Source organism: Leptodactylus fuscus, chromosome 1 (genome assembly GCF_031893055.1).
Source record: "Leptodactylus fuscus isolate aLepFus1 chromosome 1, aLepFus1.hap2, whole genome shotgun sequence".
In the NCBI taxonomy this organism is placed as follows: Eukaryota; Metazoa; Chordata; class Amphibia; order Anura; family Leptodactylidae; genus Leptodactylus; species Leptodactylus fuscus.
Window position 1 is genome coordinate 158,015,368 of NC_134265.1, and position 17,240 is coordinate 158,032,607.

The 17,240-nt window shown below is 42.2% G+C and overlaps 1 protein-coding gene across 1 annotated transcript in view; it reads right to left on the reverse strand.

Moving 5' to 3' along the window:
* The window catches only part of SPATA6L (spermatogenesis associated 6 like), a 40,569-nt gene extending 23,598 nt beyond the window's left edge, over window positions 1-16,971 (reverse strand). Inside the window, exons 1-5 of the mRNA XM_075279120.1 lie at window positions 16,853-16,971; window positions 16,631-16,768; window positions 14,569-14,617; window positions 11,226-11,267; window positions 964-1,088 (exon numbers count right to left, since the gene is read on the reverse strand). Of these exons, the coding sequence (XP_075135221.1) occupies window positions 964-1,088; window positions 11,226-11,267; window positions 14,569-14,617; window positions 16,631-16,768; window positions 16,853-16,891 (393 nt within the window). The 5' untranslated portion in view covers window positions 16,892-16,971. The remainder of the gene's footprint in view (window positions 1-963; window positions 1,089-11,225; window positions 11,268-14,568; window positions 14,618-16,630; window positions 16,769-16,852) is intronic.
* Window positions 16,972-17,240: the final 269 nt, after the last annotated feature.

Here is a 17,240-nt window from a genome sequence, read left to right on the forward strand (position 1 = left end):
GAGGCGGAGTCTAAGGTCGGACCTGAATGGAGACTGGTGTGGAGCGATCTTAGACTCCGCCTCCTCCAGCAGAGCCAGCGCTGATTGGTCGAGTTCCGTACTCTGGCCAATCAGCACTGGCCAATGCATTTCTATGGGGAAAAGTTAGCTTGCGAAAATCGCAAACTGACAGGGATTTCCATGAAATAAAGTGACTTTTATGCCCCCAGACATGCTTCCCCTGCTGTCCCAGTGTCATTCCAGGGTGTTGGTATCATTTCCTGGGGTGTCATAGTGGACTTGGTGACCCTCCAGACACGAATTTGGGTTTCCCCCTTAACGAGTTTATGTTCCCCATAGACTATAATGGGGTTCGAAACCCATTCGAACACTCGAACAGTGAGCGGCTGTTCGAATCGAATTTCGAACCTCGAACATTTTAGTGTTCGCTCATCTCTAGTTGCTTTGATTTCTTTTTAGAACAGTTTAAGAAATAGAAGCTGAGCTCTTATTGTTTATTATGACCAACATAGTCAGTTTTATGTACACTGTACAGATATGTAAGGCCAAAAATAAATTTAGGAAACATTTAATTGGGTCTCAGGTGAAGTCAGGGATGAATTTGTATACAAAGCAAACTTCACCATTACCAAGAACAACTAAACTGCATGATCAAAGGGTGGTTTTGAAAAACAAAGGACTGTGTTTGTACAATATTGCAAATGGTTGGTCAAATTCAGCCAATCATGCCATACACTTCTAGCTAAGCAATGCCACACATTTCCAACAAAATATTTTTGGTATACAACATGCCGTCGTTTTAGTGACATTGGCATTTCCATTTTCTTAGACCACCAGAAAAATTTAAATTTGAAAAAAAAACACTTTTTTCCTGTTTTCTGTTGTTTAAACCTGGGTGTATCTTATAGTCCAAAATATTGTACATTATAATTAGTAATATGGGAAAAAAGTAGAATCACTCACTGGGAAGCCAGGCACAGTTTTCATTAGCACCTCTCGGTCTACTCCTGGGTACGGAGGGGTCAGCTTTGGCTCAGGGAATAAGAAGTCTCGATGATTCTCTTTGTAAGTGGCTAAAACATCTTCACCTATAGCACCAGCAGAAGAGTTTATATGCAGCTAGAAAAAGCGATGCTAGCAAGAAGTTGCAAAAAGGTTATTTCATAGTTGTAGTAAACAAAATACAAATATATTGGAAAGAAGAGCTCGTTCACATCTGCGCCCGGCACTCCGTTATGCAGGTTTCCGGTTCTTGCATAAAACAGAGCAGGAGACGGAAACCTGCAGGAGTCTTTCTCACCCATTCATTTGAATGGGTTTGAAAGCTGTCCGGCCGTGAGTGGCGGTGAGCGTTTTATGCTCTCCGCCATGAAACCGGGTTTTTTAATCCGGACACAGAGTCGGACATGCAGTACTCTGTGTCCGGATTTAAAAAAACGGTTTCACGGCGGAGAGCATAAAACGTTCACCGCCGCTCACGGCCGGACCCGGTCTGTGGTTTCCGTCTTCTTGCATGCAGAAGACGGAAACCACAGAACGAACTGCCGAACGCAGGTGTGAACCTAGCGTAATACATATTTACTATTTATACACCAAATTTAATTTCTGTTATGTAAAAGTGTATCATGTGGGTGGGTTCCTACTAAATGACAGCAAGTATAAATATTGTGGGGACGTTAACTCGGTAAAAGCAGTGGAGCGGACCCAAACTGTCAAGACAGGGACACAAAATATGCAGCAAACTGGTTTATTTAGAAGAAAAACAGGAAAATAAATAAACCTTCACTTCAGGCACAAAAATGAGCAAAACAAATTACAGCCTTAACTTCGGGCAAAAACAAAATAAAAATCTACTCATCTGAGCAACTAACTATATAGAACTGATAACCTAACTATACATGTGGCTTTCTTCCAGTCACTCGAACCAAGCAAGCGTAATTTTGTCTCACTGGACTCAGGGTTACAGGACAGAACCATACACCTCCTTTCACTCCATAGATCTGCAGAAGAAATGCAGGATCTGCAGCCTTTTTCCGGCCCAGTAGTGAGCCAAGGCTCTACACCTGGGCTGAGGCCTACTCCAGATCTGCCCTCGACCACACTTATGTCACAAACCTAGGGCTAGCACTCTTCCTGTCACCTTCGCACAATATCGAAAAGCACAATTGATACAGAAAGTATAAAAATGATCAAGTCTTTGTTTTTTACAATGAATAGCCTCATTTTGTGAAGTTGGGATTGTGCTAAAATCAACACTTATTACCTATTCACAGGACGGGTGATTACTGTGTGATCGCAAGGGGTCCAACTGCTCAGATCCCCACTGATCACAAGTATAGTGGTCCTGTGCACTATACGAAGTCTTGGTGCTCTATTCAAAGTCTGTCGGATTGCTGAGGATAGCTGCTACTTGTTTATCAGTCTCAGACATTGAATCAAGAGGCAGCATATGCACATGCGACTTCCTCTCTGTTCATATGGAGGACACCTGGACTAATCTGCAGACAGGAGCGAACTAATAATTATGAAACAACTCTTTTAAGTCATAATCAGACGGGCAGATGAAGGTCGCTGATATGACATCAGACATATGATCTCTGTATATTTATAGCCTACAAGAGATTTGACTTGCAGCAGTTTTTAAAGAGAAGAGAAGGTAGAAGCCTGAAATATAGTAGTTCTATCCATTTATTCTAACTTTTAAAAGTCCTCAATAAATAATCTCAAGTATCAATTAATAAAAGCATCCACAAGAAGTCCACGCCAGTGTGAGCCACACTTCTCACCACTGTGATAGTGCGGGACCTCATGTCATGCCGCGCCGCTGATTTACAGTTGGTGCATGGCTGACAGTGTGTAGTCACCTGAAAGGACTATATGGAAGGACTAAAATCCCTTGATGAGTCCTGGTAAATACTGGATGAAAGGTATTAAATATGGAAATTTGGGACTGCCCAGGGTGGGAGGACACACAGGGTACAGTCTAGGGCATAACAAGGCTATTTCCCAACATCTCTGTGATGAATGACCTATGAATTTTCAGATGTGAACCAGTTTTCTTCTCTCCCCACGCCATTGAACCTTACTCAATACCAGTAAGACTGTTCCATTATTAGGGGTTTCTATGGTGATTCATACCTCTAATCAGTATCTAAAGCTTTTAGAAATTGATACTTGTGACTATTTATTGAGGCCTTTTAAAAGTTAGAAAAAAAAATTAGATTTTAATTTGTTTTGCCTTGCTGTTAGATTGACTGATTTGGCAATCCTGAATCTGTTTATTCAGAACGGGGTTTTATAACCAATAGTACGTATTTGGCTTTATACAAAGAGTGTGTGAATCTTATAATAAGAAATCCAGCTTCATCCAAGTTATCAAACCTTCACTGACTCAATGACAATTACGAGTATAACCGTTTTATAATGAGAAAAGGATTATTAAAGAAAAGCAGAACAATGCAATGCATGTGAACAGAATGAAGCCATTTCATGAAAAATTAACCGTTTAGCATATTTTGCCTTGCACAACCTATTATGTTTCATCTGAGAAAAGTGGGCTATTAGTTAGATAACTGAGAATTTAGCAGTATGGAGAGTTGATATTTGTAATGGAAGTAAAAGAAAAAAAAAGAATTAGAATTGGTATTGGTATATACTATATTTGTACTGTTCAAAAGACTATTAACAGTAAAAGCAATAGTAAGGAGCTCTTGAATATTAAACAGTTACACACAGCTTTAGAGCTAAAGAAATAATTTGACCAAAAAAATGCTAGCTCCATCTGATCATTGTGTGGCACGTATCACTTTCTCCTATTGTCTAAGAAGCAACAATAATCAGAATTTACTTGCCACACTAATTCGCCACCTCTTTCAGTTCAACGCAACCCAATGCCCAAATGCCCACTGCTGGTCTCTAACAAAACGTAGTTTTACTTCCTGTATGTATAGTTTTTATTTTTTATGCTGAGTTATACTGATTTTATATTAATAAAGTAATTATATTTTTTAATACCTAGATTACGAGGGGGGACCCAAAAGTTTCCAAAATGAGGCTGCGTGCGCAGTTTTTGTAGTATGCGATTCTGCAGCTAGTTATTTGTTCAACCACACCTTCTCAGTCAGTGGGCCAAGCGGCGTTGATGCGGAAGGTTTCGTCTACCCGCAGTGAATTTTCCTGCAAGAGCTGTTTTTCCTCATGGAGAAGTTCAAATGTTGAAGACCGCTTACAAGGATGACGCTATGTGTCAAGCTCAAGTTTATTCGTGGTTCACCCGCTTTAAAAATGGTGAAATGTCAATTGATGATCAACCACGTTCTGGATGTCCGTCAACTTCCCAAATGAACGAAAGTGTCCAAAAAATCAACGAGCTCGTGCATGAAGATCGAAGATGAACCATTGAGGAACTCAAAGAGTTGTCTCGAGTGAGTTGGAGCTCGATTCGGTGCATTTTATCGGAGCATTTGGGCATGTCACGGGTCGCTGCAAAGTTTGTGCCACGGCTCTTGACTGATCAACAGAAAGAGCGTTGCATTGCAACTTTCCCTGCCATGAAAGAACATGCAGAAACCGACCCAGAATTTTTTTCTAAAATTATTACGGGAGATGAGTCTTGGTGCAATGCTTACAACCTGGAAACCAAACAACAATCAAGCCACTGGAAGACGCCATCCTCGCCCCGCGCCAAAAAGGCTCGTTAAGTTAAGTCCAATGTGAAGACAGTTTTTTTCGATGCAAAAGGGATTGTGCACTCAGAATTCGTTCCAACAGGTCAGACTGTCGACCAGGTTTCTACTTGAGTGTTCTCAAGAGGTTGCGCAACAGTGGCAGTGAAAAAGGCCCAAAATGTGGCAGTCTGGTGATTGGTTTTTCCACCACGACAATGCCCCAGCCCACACCGCCATCTCGGTGACCACTTTCATGGCAAGAAATGGCATGGCTGTCTTGCCCCACCCACCCTATTCACCCTATATGGCTCTCAGTGATTTTTTTTTATTCCCATGAATGAAGAGGAACCTCAAGGGGAAGCAATTTGCCGACGTGGAGGAGGTGAAGAAGAAAAAGACGGAGGCGCTTGCAAACATCAAAGTAGATGAGTTTAAAAAATACTTTGAACAATGGCAGACGAGATTTGACAAGTGTATTGCTGCTAAAGGAGAGTACTTTGAAGGAGATTGAAGGAATTTTGTACAATAAAATAAATACACGCTTCAAAAACAACTTTTCTGGAAACTTTTGGGTACCCCCTCGTATTATAAGCACTAAGCAGTCTCTTTAATAGATACCGTATATGGTATACATTGTAAAAATGTAGTAGTGATAAAGAATCTCCTGATCCATGTTTATGTTAATATAAATTATCTTTATAGGTAACTGAGCTTGTTATCTAGAAAGTGGATGCTTATATAAACTAGACAAGACTATTGCGCCACCTTGTGTCTGGACACAACATGGTCAATTGGAGCTCTATTAGCAGTTACTGTATATTGAGCAGAGTTTTATAGATAATTTTACAGGGTTATTTGCTCCATATTAGATAACATTCTTAGATCTAACAAGAAAATATTTAATCTTAATTGCTTAGAATTTGCTAAAAACAAATTTCTCATTATAGTTATCTACAGTATGTATTCTGTGGTTTATGTCCTCCAAATATATATATTAGCATTTCCCTGTCACAGTGTCATCATATGTCTCTGCCCAATATAGCACAGCCACAATTCCTCCATACATGACAGCCCCAGCACCCATGCACTGTATATGGCAGCCACAGTTGTCTCATATTTCCCTGGCACTGCTTACAGAAGCGTCTCAATACTAAAGAACAGAAGAGAGGTCTTTCTGCTGTGCATGTGGTCCAACTGCAGGACAGAGACTTGTGGAGCCATCAGACTCACTTCTGTATGATTCATGGCTGTTGTACCCTTCCTCTGTTACCTGGATGGGCCCATAGTTAATTTGAAAAGACAAATAGAAGTTAATATAAATAATTGACACTCCAATAATAGAGAACATATGTTTTTTTTTATCAGTAAAACAAGGTATTATGCCTCTTGACAAGCTTAGAAATGTGTAAATGTGTGAATGATTCCCATATGCCGCATGATATGTTCTTAATCTGTGTCTATGTCTGCAAACATATGAAAAAAATTAAAGAAGTGTACCTTTCAAGATTACTTTGAAGTAGGTTTAGATAAGCCTCAAGCAATAACTGGCGAAGTAATGGGCTAGTATTTTATGCATAATGGCTTTCTTTAATCCATATAGTCCTTTTGATGAAACACACTTCCATTAGTCAGCTCTACACATGCTTTGATAAGACAAAGACTATAGATGTCATGTCATAGAGGGGTTACCCATAATGTAATATGTGACCGCTCATTTTAGCAGCTGAGACATCCTTTTCTGAAAAGGGACTACCCCTTTAAAGAGAGTCTGTCAGTTCCAGAATGCCTCTGATACCAATAAATGTGTCATGTGGAGTCTTTAAAGTGAACCTGTCAGGTGGTATTTGCATACTAAAGTGGTCCCAGCATAGGTAATATTAAGGAATGATCTTTCCTATGGTGCCCCTTACTAAGCTTTCTTTTGCTGGAAGGCCAAGTTATAAGCTTCTAAACCTTACATTGACATACAACTAGTCATAGGAGACTGCGAGCAGCTTCATCTAGTCACACAATCACTGTACTATATCACACCCTGTGAGGCTGGCAGTTAGACGGCGCACAGGGTGTGATACACTACAATGACTGTGTGACTTATGTCAGCTAGTTTTAAGAAAACCCGCTATACTATATGATCTGCTGATCAGAGGGATGGAAGTCGGCTCTGGAGGTTCTGTAGTTGGGGTTGCCCAAACTTGGGGAAAGAATGTGTAACATTTATATTCTACATAGGTCCTATATCTCCACACCGCATTACTTCTAAAAAATGGATATATATGCATAGTTATATAGTTACAACACAAGGCTCCATGAAGTTTAGCCAAGTGATGGAAAGAGGCATGAGTGAAAGGTTCAAAGGAAATAAGCATTCTGTACATTTCCGTAAGCATCTACTGTATGCTATTTTGCTGTAAAAAGGCAATTAAGGCGTTTTTGAAGCTGTCAGCTGTCCACAGATTCACAGAGAAGAATCCTTGTCGCCTCTAGAGATTAAAACTCATTTTCTCCAGACAGAGAAAGTGCACTCCATATTTATTGTATGGGCCATCTATATATTTTGTGAGAAGGTGACTGGCAAAGTCCTGGAGTCTAGATATATGAGCCCCAGGCTTCTGACATATGTGTGGTCCAGGAAGGAACTGGAGTAGGCCTCAGCCCAGGTGTAGATCCTTGGCTCATTACTGGGCCAGAAAAGGCTGCAGCTCTTGCATTCCTGTGCAGGTCCATAAGGTGAAAGGAGGTGTATGGTTCTGTCCTGTAACACTGAGTCCAGTGAGTCTATATTGCGCTTGTTTTGTTCATGTGGCTGGAAGTAAGCCACACGTATCGTTAGGTTATCAGTTTTGTTTAGTTAGTTGCTCAGACAAGCAGGTTTTTATTTTGTTTTTGCCTGAAGTTAAGACTGTATTTTGTTTTGTTTATTTTGTGCTTGAAGTCAAGGTTTATTTATTTTTTCCTGTTTTTTTTTCCAAATAAAGCAGTTTGCATAGTTTGTGTCCTTGTCTTTACTTTTTGGGTCCGCACCATTGCTTCTACCGAGCTAACTTTCACACAATTTATTTAGGTTTATCATATCTCCCCTTATTAAATTTAAAGTGTAACTCCCAGTTTTTTCCCACTATTGTCTCGGAGGGTGTTTGGTGACCATTTTTGTAATATATTTTATTATCTATCTGAATTCCTTTTTATTATACAGTATACTGTAATATTATCCTTAGCAACCCTCTAACTGAGCTTTTACTAGGGAAAGTCCATACAAAGTTATATAGTAAGTATACAGAGCTAAAGCATTTACCAACTGGGGATGGTCACTTCAAACAGCTGTGTCTTCAGTTTTATACCCCATAGAAAATGGCTCTGGTATCATAAGAAAGCTGTCATATGATGTAAGAACTAGCTATAACACAATCAGAGATATCACTAGTAAAAAACTAAGTCAGGAATTTCAACTTACTGTATATACTCGAGTATAAGCCGAGTTTTTCATCACAGTTTTTATGCTGGAAAAAGCCCCCCTTGGCTTATACTCGAGTCAGGCAGCACAGGACTGCAAGGACCTACATAAATTAAGTGAAGGAGGAATGTCCTTCAGTGGTTGCTACAGTAATGGTATAGGACACTCTCCCCTTCACTTAATTTATGCAGATCCTTACAGTCTTGTGCCCGGGAGGCGGCAGGTCCCTGTTCCTGTGTCTGCATCGAGGAGAGGAAGAGGAGAGGAAGCTACAGCAAAATGAAAGTAAAACACACAGGTACATACTGGGATTACAATTCCTACTAATGTCAGGCATTTGAGGTTATTAATTTAGTTTTAGTAACTCCATGTGCCTCACATTAATAGCAGTTAACCCCATCATGTCCCTCACATTAACCCCTGTGTGCCCCATATAAGGGTTACTAATATGTGAGATATATGGAGGTAATAATAGAGTACCTTAATAATGTTTAATGTAATAATTATTACCTCCATGTCTCTCACATATTAGTAACCCTTATGTGAGGCACATGATGGGGTTAACTGCTATTAACCTGAGGTACATGGAGTTTCTAAGCTGTAATTAAATAGTTACTTAGTAGATAAGGTTGGATAAAGACATCAGTCCATCATACACATGACCAGACTTTATATCTGCAGTGGTGGATAAAATGATGGACTATTACATTTCAATGGGCCCGTACACATAGATGCCGTCGCTTTTGTGGCTGTGTGTCCAGGCCAAATTGAAGAGCTGCAACTTATGGAGCATGTCCTATATGTGTCCTATACCTGTCCTATATGTTTCTGCATTTGCAGCCTTATCAATTCATTTTTAATGTAAAGATTGGTTATAAGATAATCTAATTTTATTGGTATCTATTTTAATTTTTTAAATATTTCAGTAGCTGCTGCATATCCCCCCCTAGGCTTATACTCGAATCAATAAGTGTTCCCAGTTTTTTGTGGTAAAATTACGGGCCTCGGCTTATACTCAAGTATATACGGGTAATATGCAGAAGTTTATGCTGCATATAAAACCAGATTCCGTTCATCATCATTATACGATTCTGTTACAGATAGTTCTTAAATCTCAGCTTTCTCATGCTTATGATACCAGCAGGGCGGATTTTAGACAAACTGTGGCCCTGTGGAGCCCCAAATGGTGATATACCAACAACGCCATTGTATTTCAAGTAGCAGCCCCTTTAATAATTCCCCCTTTCTTACCCTAAAGCAGTAAAAACTACCCCTCCATATGCCCTCACACAATTCAAATAACTACCTTTGTACCGCCTAAAAGAATTTTGCACCCCCTCATCTGTTATTATAGCGCCGCCTTATAAATAACTAGCTGGTACCCGCGACTTCGTCTACGAGTTGGCGGTGGGGCTGAACCGCTTATATTTCTTGTCCCCCTATCTGTGGCCCCAGTCTAGTTCATCTGGCCCCAATATCTTGTCCCCCCATCTCTGCCCCCAGTTTCTTCTCACCCCATCTGTGCTGCCAGCTTCATGTCCCCCCTTCTCTGCCCCCAGGCCACTTCATCTGCCCCTAGTTTCTTGTCCCCCCATCTGTGCCCCCAGTTTCTTCCCCCCCCAGTCTCATGTCCCCCATCTCTGCCCTCCAGTCTCATGTTCCACCATCTCTGTCCCCAGTGTCTTCCCCCCCTTCTCTGCCCCAGTGTCTTCCCCCCATCTCTGCCCCCCAGTCTCATGTCCCCCCCCATCTCTGCCCCCAGTGTCTCCCCCCCATCTCTGCCCCCCAGTCTCATGTCCCCCCCATCTCTGCCCCCAGTGTCTTCCCCCTCATCTCTGCCCTCCAGTCTCATGTCCCCCCCATCTCTGCCCCCAGTGTCTTTCCCCCCCATCTCTGCCCCCAGTGTCTTCCCCCCATCTCCGCCTCCCAGTCTCATGTCCCCCCATCTCTGCCCCCAGTGTCTTCCCCCCCATCTCTACCCCCCAGTCTCCCCCCCCATCTCTGCCCCCCAGTCTCATGTCCCCCCCATCTCTGCCCCCAGTGTCTTTCCCCCCCATCTCTGCCCCCAGTGTCTTCCCCCCATCTCCGCCTCCCAGTCTCATGTCCCCCCATCTCTGCCCCCAGTGTCTTCCCCCCCATCTCTACCCCCCAGTCTCCCCCCCCCCATCTCTGCCCCCCAGTCTCATGTCCCCCCCATCTCTGCCCCCAGTTTCTCCCCCCCCCCATCTGTGCCCCCAGCTTTATAGCCCCCCCCCCCCTACATCGGCCCCCGTATAGTAGCACTCACCTTTGCCTATGTCCTCCACTGCTATCGGTGCTGGCTGCAGACAGTTCTGTGTCGTTTATGTAGCAAAGCAGGCCTGGCGTCATAGCAACCAGCAAGCCACAGCTTGCTGTGCTTCATATAGGACACAGGCAGCCGGCCGAGAAGTGTATGCAGCGAGAAGACACAGGAGAGGAGGAGATAGGCCGAGGTGAGTGCTACTACACGGGGGCCGATGTAGGGGGGGAACTGAAGCTGGGGACCTGGGGACACCCCCTCCCATGGGACACCCCCTCCCCCCGCTGCACTCACCTGTTTGTGTGGAGTGTCGGGTGCAGCAGCCTCCTCCGTGATGTGTCTAGGCAGCCTGGCATAGCTGCAGCTCCAGGACCCTGTGGGCGGCCACCATCTTCCTCACTGTGTCCCTGGTGAATCGGCACGCCCACATTCAGCCCTCAACCTATGGTGCCGCAGCCCTGGCTCTATAGCCCACCCACAGCCTGCCATGCACCAATAGGAGGAGCGTGGACAGACCAGCACTGGCAGAATGCCAGCTTCTATAGCCGAGGCGGAGGGGTCTTTGGAGGGTGACAGTGGTGATTTGGGGTGAGTGACCCACATTTAAAGTAGCCTATTCATCTTTCGTGGGAATTATGTAGGTGTGTGTGACATTTCACCAAAATCCGTTCAGCCGTTTGGCTGTGATTGAGGAAAAAACATCCGAACATCCAAACACACAAACCCACAAACTCACAAACATTCACCTTTATAAATATATAGCCAACAATGTCATATGTACATCCTCACATAATGCACCTAGTGGAATTCCAGACTTAAACCTTACCTAATTGATTGAGTTGTAGCAATTCAAAACCTGCATTACGCTCTGGAAAATAAGAATAAATGCATACATTTTAATTAAAAGTAAATTTTATTAAAATCACTTAAAAAGTGTAAATATTGCAAATTAAAGAGCCTCCCCGTCAGAATCTAATACTAGATTTCCAAATTTCATCTAATTTTATTCTGCATTATGGATAGCAATATCTGATACACAGGATATATTGTCTAAGGGGGCGTTCACACTAGCGTCGGTGTCCGACATGTAGTGTCTGCTCCTAGTGTCCGCTCAAAATCTGTCGCGGACATTAGGAGCGGACACTAGCTGTGTCCGTGACACCTGTCATTCATCTCAATGGGCATCGGCAAAAGAACGCACCCGATGCCCATTGAGATGAATGACAGGTGTCACGGACACAGCTAGTGTCCGCTCCTAATGTCCGCGACAGATTAGGAGCGGACACTACATGTCAGACACTGACGGTAGTGTGAACGCTCCCTTAGACATATTTACTTATACATACCGTTTGGTAATATATCCATATTTACCTTAATAATGGTCCATAATTGTCCGCAATTATACAGGTTCTGTTAATATATTGGTAGAACCTATAATGGTGAGTTACTGATGATAGTGGTTCTATCAATTAAAAATTAGGTTATATAGTTCTATCTTGATGTTATCTCTCCTTTTAACATTCCACGTCTATTTCTACAGTCTAAGTCTTTTTGGCATTCCATGTATGCTCTTATACTCTGTTTTACGAACTGATCTACTTTAGATGACCAGAGATCTAGTGCATGTTCAGGTGAGTTTAGACTATTATTTATTATATCATATTTATCTTTAAGGGTCTATGTCCCCTTCTTCTGCATATGCGTCAATGACCTTTCTTCCATTGGGGTCTAGTGGCATCCAGCCGCTATAATGGCGATGGCGATCTCTGCTTCCACAGTAAGATGGGTATCAGAAGTGGCTCCCTACACCTGATTCGTCCAGGGGTGATTGTTGTCCCCCACTGATCTGGTATTTATATCCCAAGCATAGGTTAATAAAAGCTTAAGCCTTGATAACATCTTTAAGCTAACTTAAGTGTACCCAATACATTGCTTTATCTACTGTATCTACAGATATTCATTCTTAGTGTTTACAGCTCTTCCTCTTTATTTTCCGCCACCACATATTCGGGACCTCATGTAAACTCTTGTGAGTTGATCAGTGTTTCTTTTTTTTTTTTTTTTTTACAATGTATGCCCTTCAAATAGTAGTGACAGTGCATAGTAATGCAGTTGTTTCCCATTCAATGAAACAAGCACAGCAGCCCCTAAACAATTACTTAGAGGGGATGCTAAAACTAGAATCCCCACTGATCTGATACGGATGGACATCAATAGCGTTATGCTAGAAAGCCCCCCTTGAAAACAGCAACAGTTAATAAGAAAGAAGTTAACTAAATATCATCATAATCATAACTCCACTACTCCACTACTATTCCCACTCACTTTCTAAAATATAAAAAACAAAAAAACTTTGCAAGTCTTCAGTAGGTGATACCTTTTTTTAATGGCTAACTCATAATGATGACAGAATATGACGTTTCGAAGCTTCCTCTGAGCTTCTTCTTCAGATATAACTAAAAACACCTTCTAGAGGCTGCATATTTATAACTGGACACAGGGGTAGGATTACAGGAGGGAGGGGGGAAGTATTACTATATACTTATAAAAACAAACAATCAATTGCCAGATCCCAGGTTCTTATCTTAATGGCTGTCTTAATGATTTGTATAAAAAGACATGGAGGCAGGTCTTGCACCTCTTCTATCCACATGGTAATGTTCCTGTGTTAGTTGGAGGTGACAGAGAGCTGCTAATAATCATATTCCTGAGGTTTGGTGGCTGTCTGTAGCATAGGAGAGGGGGGTCTGAAAATATGGATTTTAGACGGTTGTCTTTTTGCAGTAGTGGATGTAATTTGCGTGTGATTCCTCTCAGCGTCTCCAGGTGGGGGTTATATGTGACGACCAGGGGCACCCGATTGTTCTCCTGTTTGGTATTGTATTTTAATAACTCCGATCTTGGTATTCTGCAGCTCACTGTCACCTCCAACTAACACAGGAACATTCCCATGTGGACAGAAGAGGTGCAAGACCTGCCTCCACATACTGACCACCGACAGGATAGAGATACCAAACTCTAACAGGGAATATAAAATCCCAGGTGTGTTCACCTGTAACACACCTAATGTGGTGTATTTGATCATTTGCACCAAATATTCCACTGAAAATCTGTATGTTGGAGAGACCGGTCAGAAACTCAGAATGAGAATTAATTCACATCGCCATACAATCAAACAACAGAGAACTGATCTTCCCGCGCCAAATCATTTTTGCCAGGAAGACCACAACATCATCAATGACATGAAAATCTTGATCTTAAAAGGGAACTTTAAATCAAGGAAACAGCGACTGATTTATGAGTACAAGGCCATGACCCTATTCCAGACGTTGGACAATGAAAAACAGGGAACAGCACCGAGCTTTTATGGTTGTGATTACAACCATTCAATGCACTTTTGAACCACTTAATGTACGGGGGGATTCCACCCCAAACGCTGAGCTTGCAGGATCCGTATCACCCTTGGTGTCAGTAAATGATTGGAGGACCCGAGAAAAAAAGGGATCACCGCGCTCAATTAGTTAGAAAAAATGGACATTCTTTATTCCGATTGACGTCACACAACGCGTTTCGGGCTTATGCCCTTCCTCAAGTGTATCGACATGCAGGAATGTCGCCTAGTTCACTCACCGTGAACTAGGCGACATTCCTGCATGTCGTTACACTTGATGAAGGGCATAAGCCCGAAACGCGTTGTGTGACGTCAATCGGAATAAAGAATATCCATTTTTTCTAACTAATTGAGTGCGGTGATCCCTTTTTTTCTCGGGTCCTCCAATCATTTACAGACGTTGGACAATGGAATGAACATCTCACGTGGGTTTATGTCTTTTTATACAAATCATTAAGACAGCCATTAAGATAAGAACCTGGGATCTGGCAATTGATTGTTTGTTTTTATAAGTATATAGTAATAAGCCTCTTCCCCCCTCCCTCCTGTAATCCTACCCCTGTGTCCAGTTATAAATATGCAGCCTCTAGAAGGTGTTTTTAGTTATATCTGAAGAAGAAGCTCAGAGGAAGCTTCGAAACGTCATATTCTGTCATCATTATGAGTTAGCCATTAAAAAAGGTATCACCTACTGAAGACTTGCAAAGTTTTTTTGTTTTTTATATTTTATAACCACTGGCTAACACGGTACCAAAACAAACATTTTCCTTTCACTCACTTTCTAGTAATTCTACTACTGTTGCTGGGTCCACTGCCTTTTGAAAAACCTAAAACAAGGAGAAAAGAAATCAGTATCAAAACTATGTATACATAGAAAAGGCAAAATACCACAATAAATTATAGTACAATAGATGTGAATTGAGTTCTAATGGGGGATCCATGCAAAAGCACGTAAAATAACAAATATATGTAACATAACTTAAAGGGATCCTATCATTCAGAAGTCATTTTTTGTCCCTAACATGTCAGAATAGCCTTAAGAAAGGCTATTCTTCTCCTACCTTTAGGTGTCTTCTCCGGGCAGCCGTTCCATAGAAATACCGTTTTTCGCCGTTATGCAAATGAGTTCTCTCGCAGCACTGTGGGTGGGCCCCAGCACTCAAACAGCACTGGGGGCATCCCCAATGCTGCCAGAGAACTCTCCAGCACCACCTCCATCTTCTTCAGGAACATCCTCTTCCTGTGTCTTCTTCCGGTGCAGGCTTTGTAACTTGTAGGCCTCGGGCAGAGCTGACTGCGCATGCCCACAGGCCATAAGAAAATGACCGCTTACTTACTGTGTAAGCGACCATTTTTCTTGTGGCCGCAGGCATGCACAGTAGGCTCTGCCCAAGGCCCGAAGCCTACAAGTTTCAAAGCTTCTTCTTCCAGTGCAGGCTTTGTAACTTGTAGGCCTCGGGCAGAGCCGACTGCGCATGCCCACAGGCCACAAGAAAATAGCCGCTTACTTACTGGGTGCACAGTAGGCTCTGCCCAAGGCCCGAAGCCAACAAGTTTCAAAGCTTGCGCCGGAAGAAGACACAGGAGGACGATGTTCATGAAGAAGATGGAGGCGGCGCTGGAGAGTTCTCTGGCAGCATTGGGGACGCCCCCAGTGCTGCGAGAGAACTCATTTGCATACCGGCGAAAACTGGTATTTCTACGGAACGGCAGCACGGAGAAGACATCTAAAGGTAGGAGACGAATAGCCTTTCTTAAAGGGGCTCTATCAGCAAAATCATGCTGATAGAGCCCCACATATGCGTGGGGCCTGGGCCTGCGCAGTCGGCTCTGACAGCGATACCCTGTTAGAGCCGACTGCGCATGCCCAGTAAGGTCCGTACAGCCCTCCGCCGCCTGGATGAGTTCACTCGCGCGTCGGAGGGCTGTACGGACCTTACTGAGCATGTGCAGTCAGCTCTAACAGGGTCTCGCTGTCAGAGCCGACTGCGCAGGCGTCAGACATGACGAAGAAAGAAGAAGACAGACAAGGGGAGGAGGCAGATGAAGAAGAAGGACGCCCCCATTGCTGCCGAGACCTCATTAGCATACCGGTAAGTACCGGTATTTCTAAGGAACGGCGCGACGGAGACCACATCTAAAGGTAGGAGACGAATAGCCTTTCTTAAGGCTACTCCGGCTTGGTAATTAGAAAAAAAGTTGCTTTAATGGTAGAATCCCTTTAAAGGGGTTTTCCAGGCAAATGATTTTGAAGAACTAGCCTTAAGATAGGTCATCAATATCAGTTTAGCATGGGGTTTAACACCCTGGACTTTTTCTCAGGAGCCTCTATATGGAGAATGGAGCTAGAAGTAGATAGTGCTGTTCACTATGTAGTCACTGTGCTGAGTTACTTCTGCTCAGCTCCTATATATGTGAACAATACCTGACCTGCAGTAACAGCACAGCCATTACACAAAAATGATATACGCTGAGGCCACACGTTGCAGACAAGCATGTTTTTGTTGTTGAAGATTTTGCTATGTTTTTTGAAGCAAAGTCAGGAGAAGATTTAACAGAAAGGAGAAGTACAATCACTTTCTTTATATTTCCCATCCTTTTAAAGCCATTCTTGGTTTTGGCTCAAAAAAAAACACAGCAAAATCTGCAACTAAAAAAAGTTGATATTCCATTATGTGTGGCCTAATCCTTAACCTTTGAGTGCATTATGAAACATTATTCTCACTGGACATATAATTTAATATTAATAGTTTAATATACCGTACCTGTGGCAGATCCAGGCACACATATTCATGATAACAATAAAGCTGGGGAAACATAAAATATGATGTCTTTCTCACCTTCTCAAACCTCATTTTTTCATGAAACAAAAGCGGGAAAACAGCAGCGAGGCATCTTGTCTCCTTAGACTGGCCCAAAATACTGACATTAAGAAATATGTCATCTTTATCAGGCAAAAAAACTCCAGGACAAGTGACCTAAAAGGCAAAGCATATCCATTTATAATGACTATTATATTATCAAAGTGTGACAGTACCATGAATAATTCCACAAGGACTTACTGCATGGATCTGAAGCTCCACCACAACTTTCAAAGGCATGTTTCTTCTAAATGATCCAAAGTATTAGCTGGGATATATTGTGAACTGATGTGACTAAAGAGCCATCACACAGAGATCACCCCGGTATCTGAAAAAGCAGCATATTACATATTTTACAATGTAATATTATATATATATATATATATATATATATATATATATATATATATATATATATATATATATATATATATATATATATACATGCATACTCAGGAGTAGAGAGGAATGAAACAGTTAATCAGTCATTGATTATGAGAGCAACAAATAGTATATGAATATAATACAATATAATATAATATAATATAATGTAATACACACAGAAGAGCTAGTGTATCTTCCCTGCAGC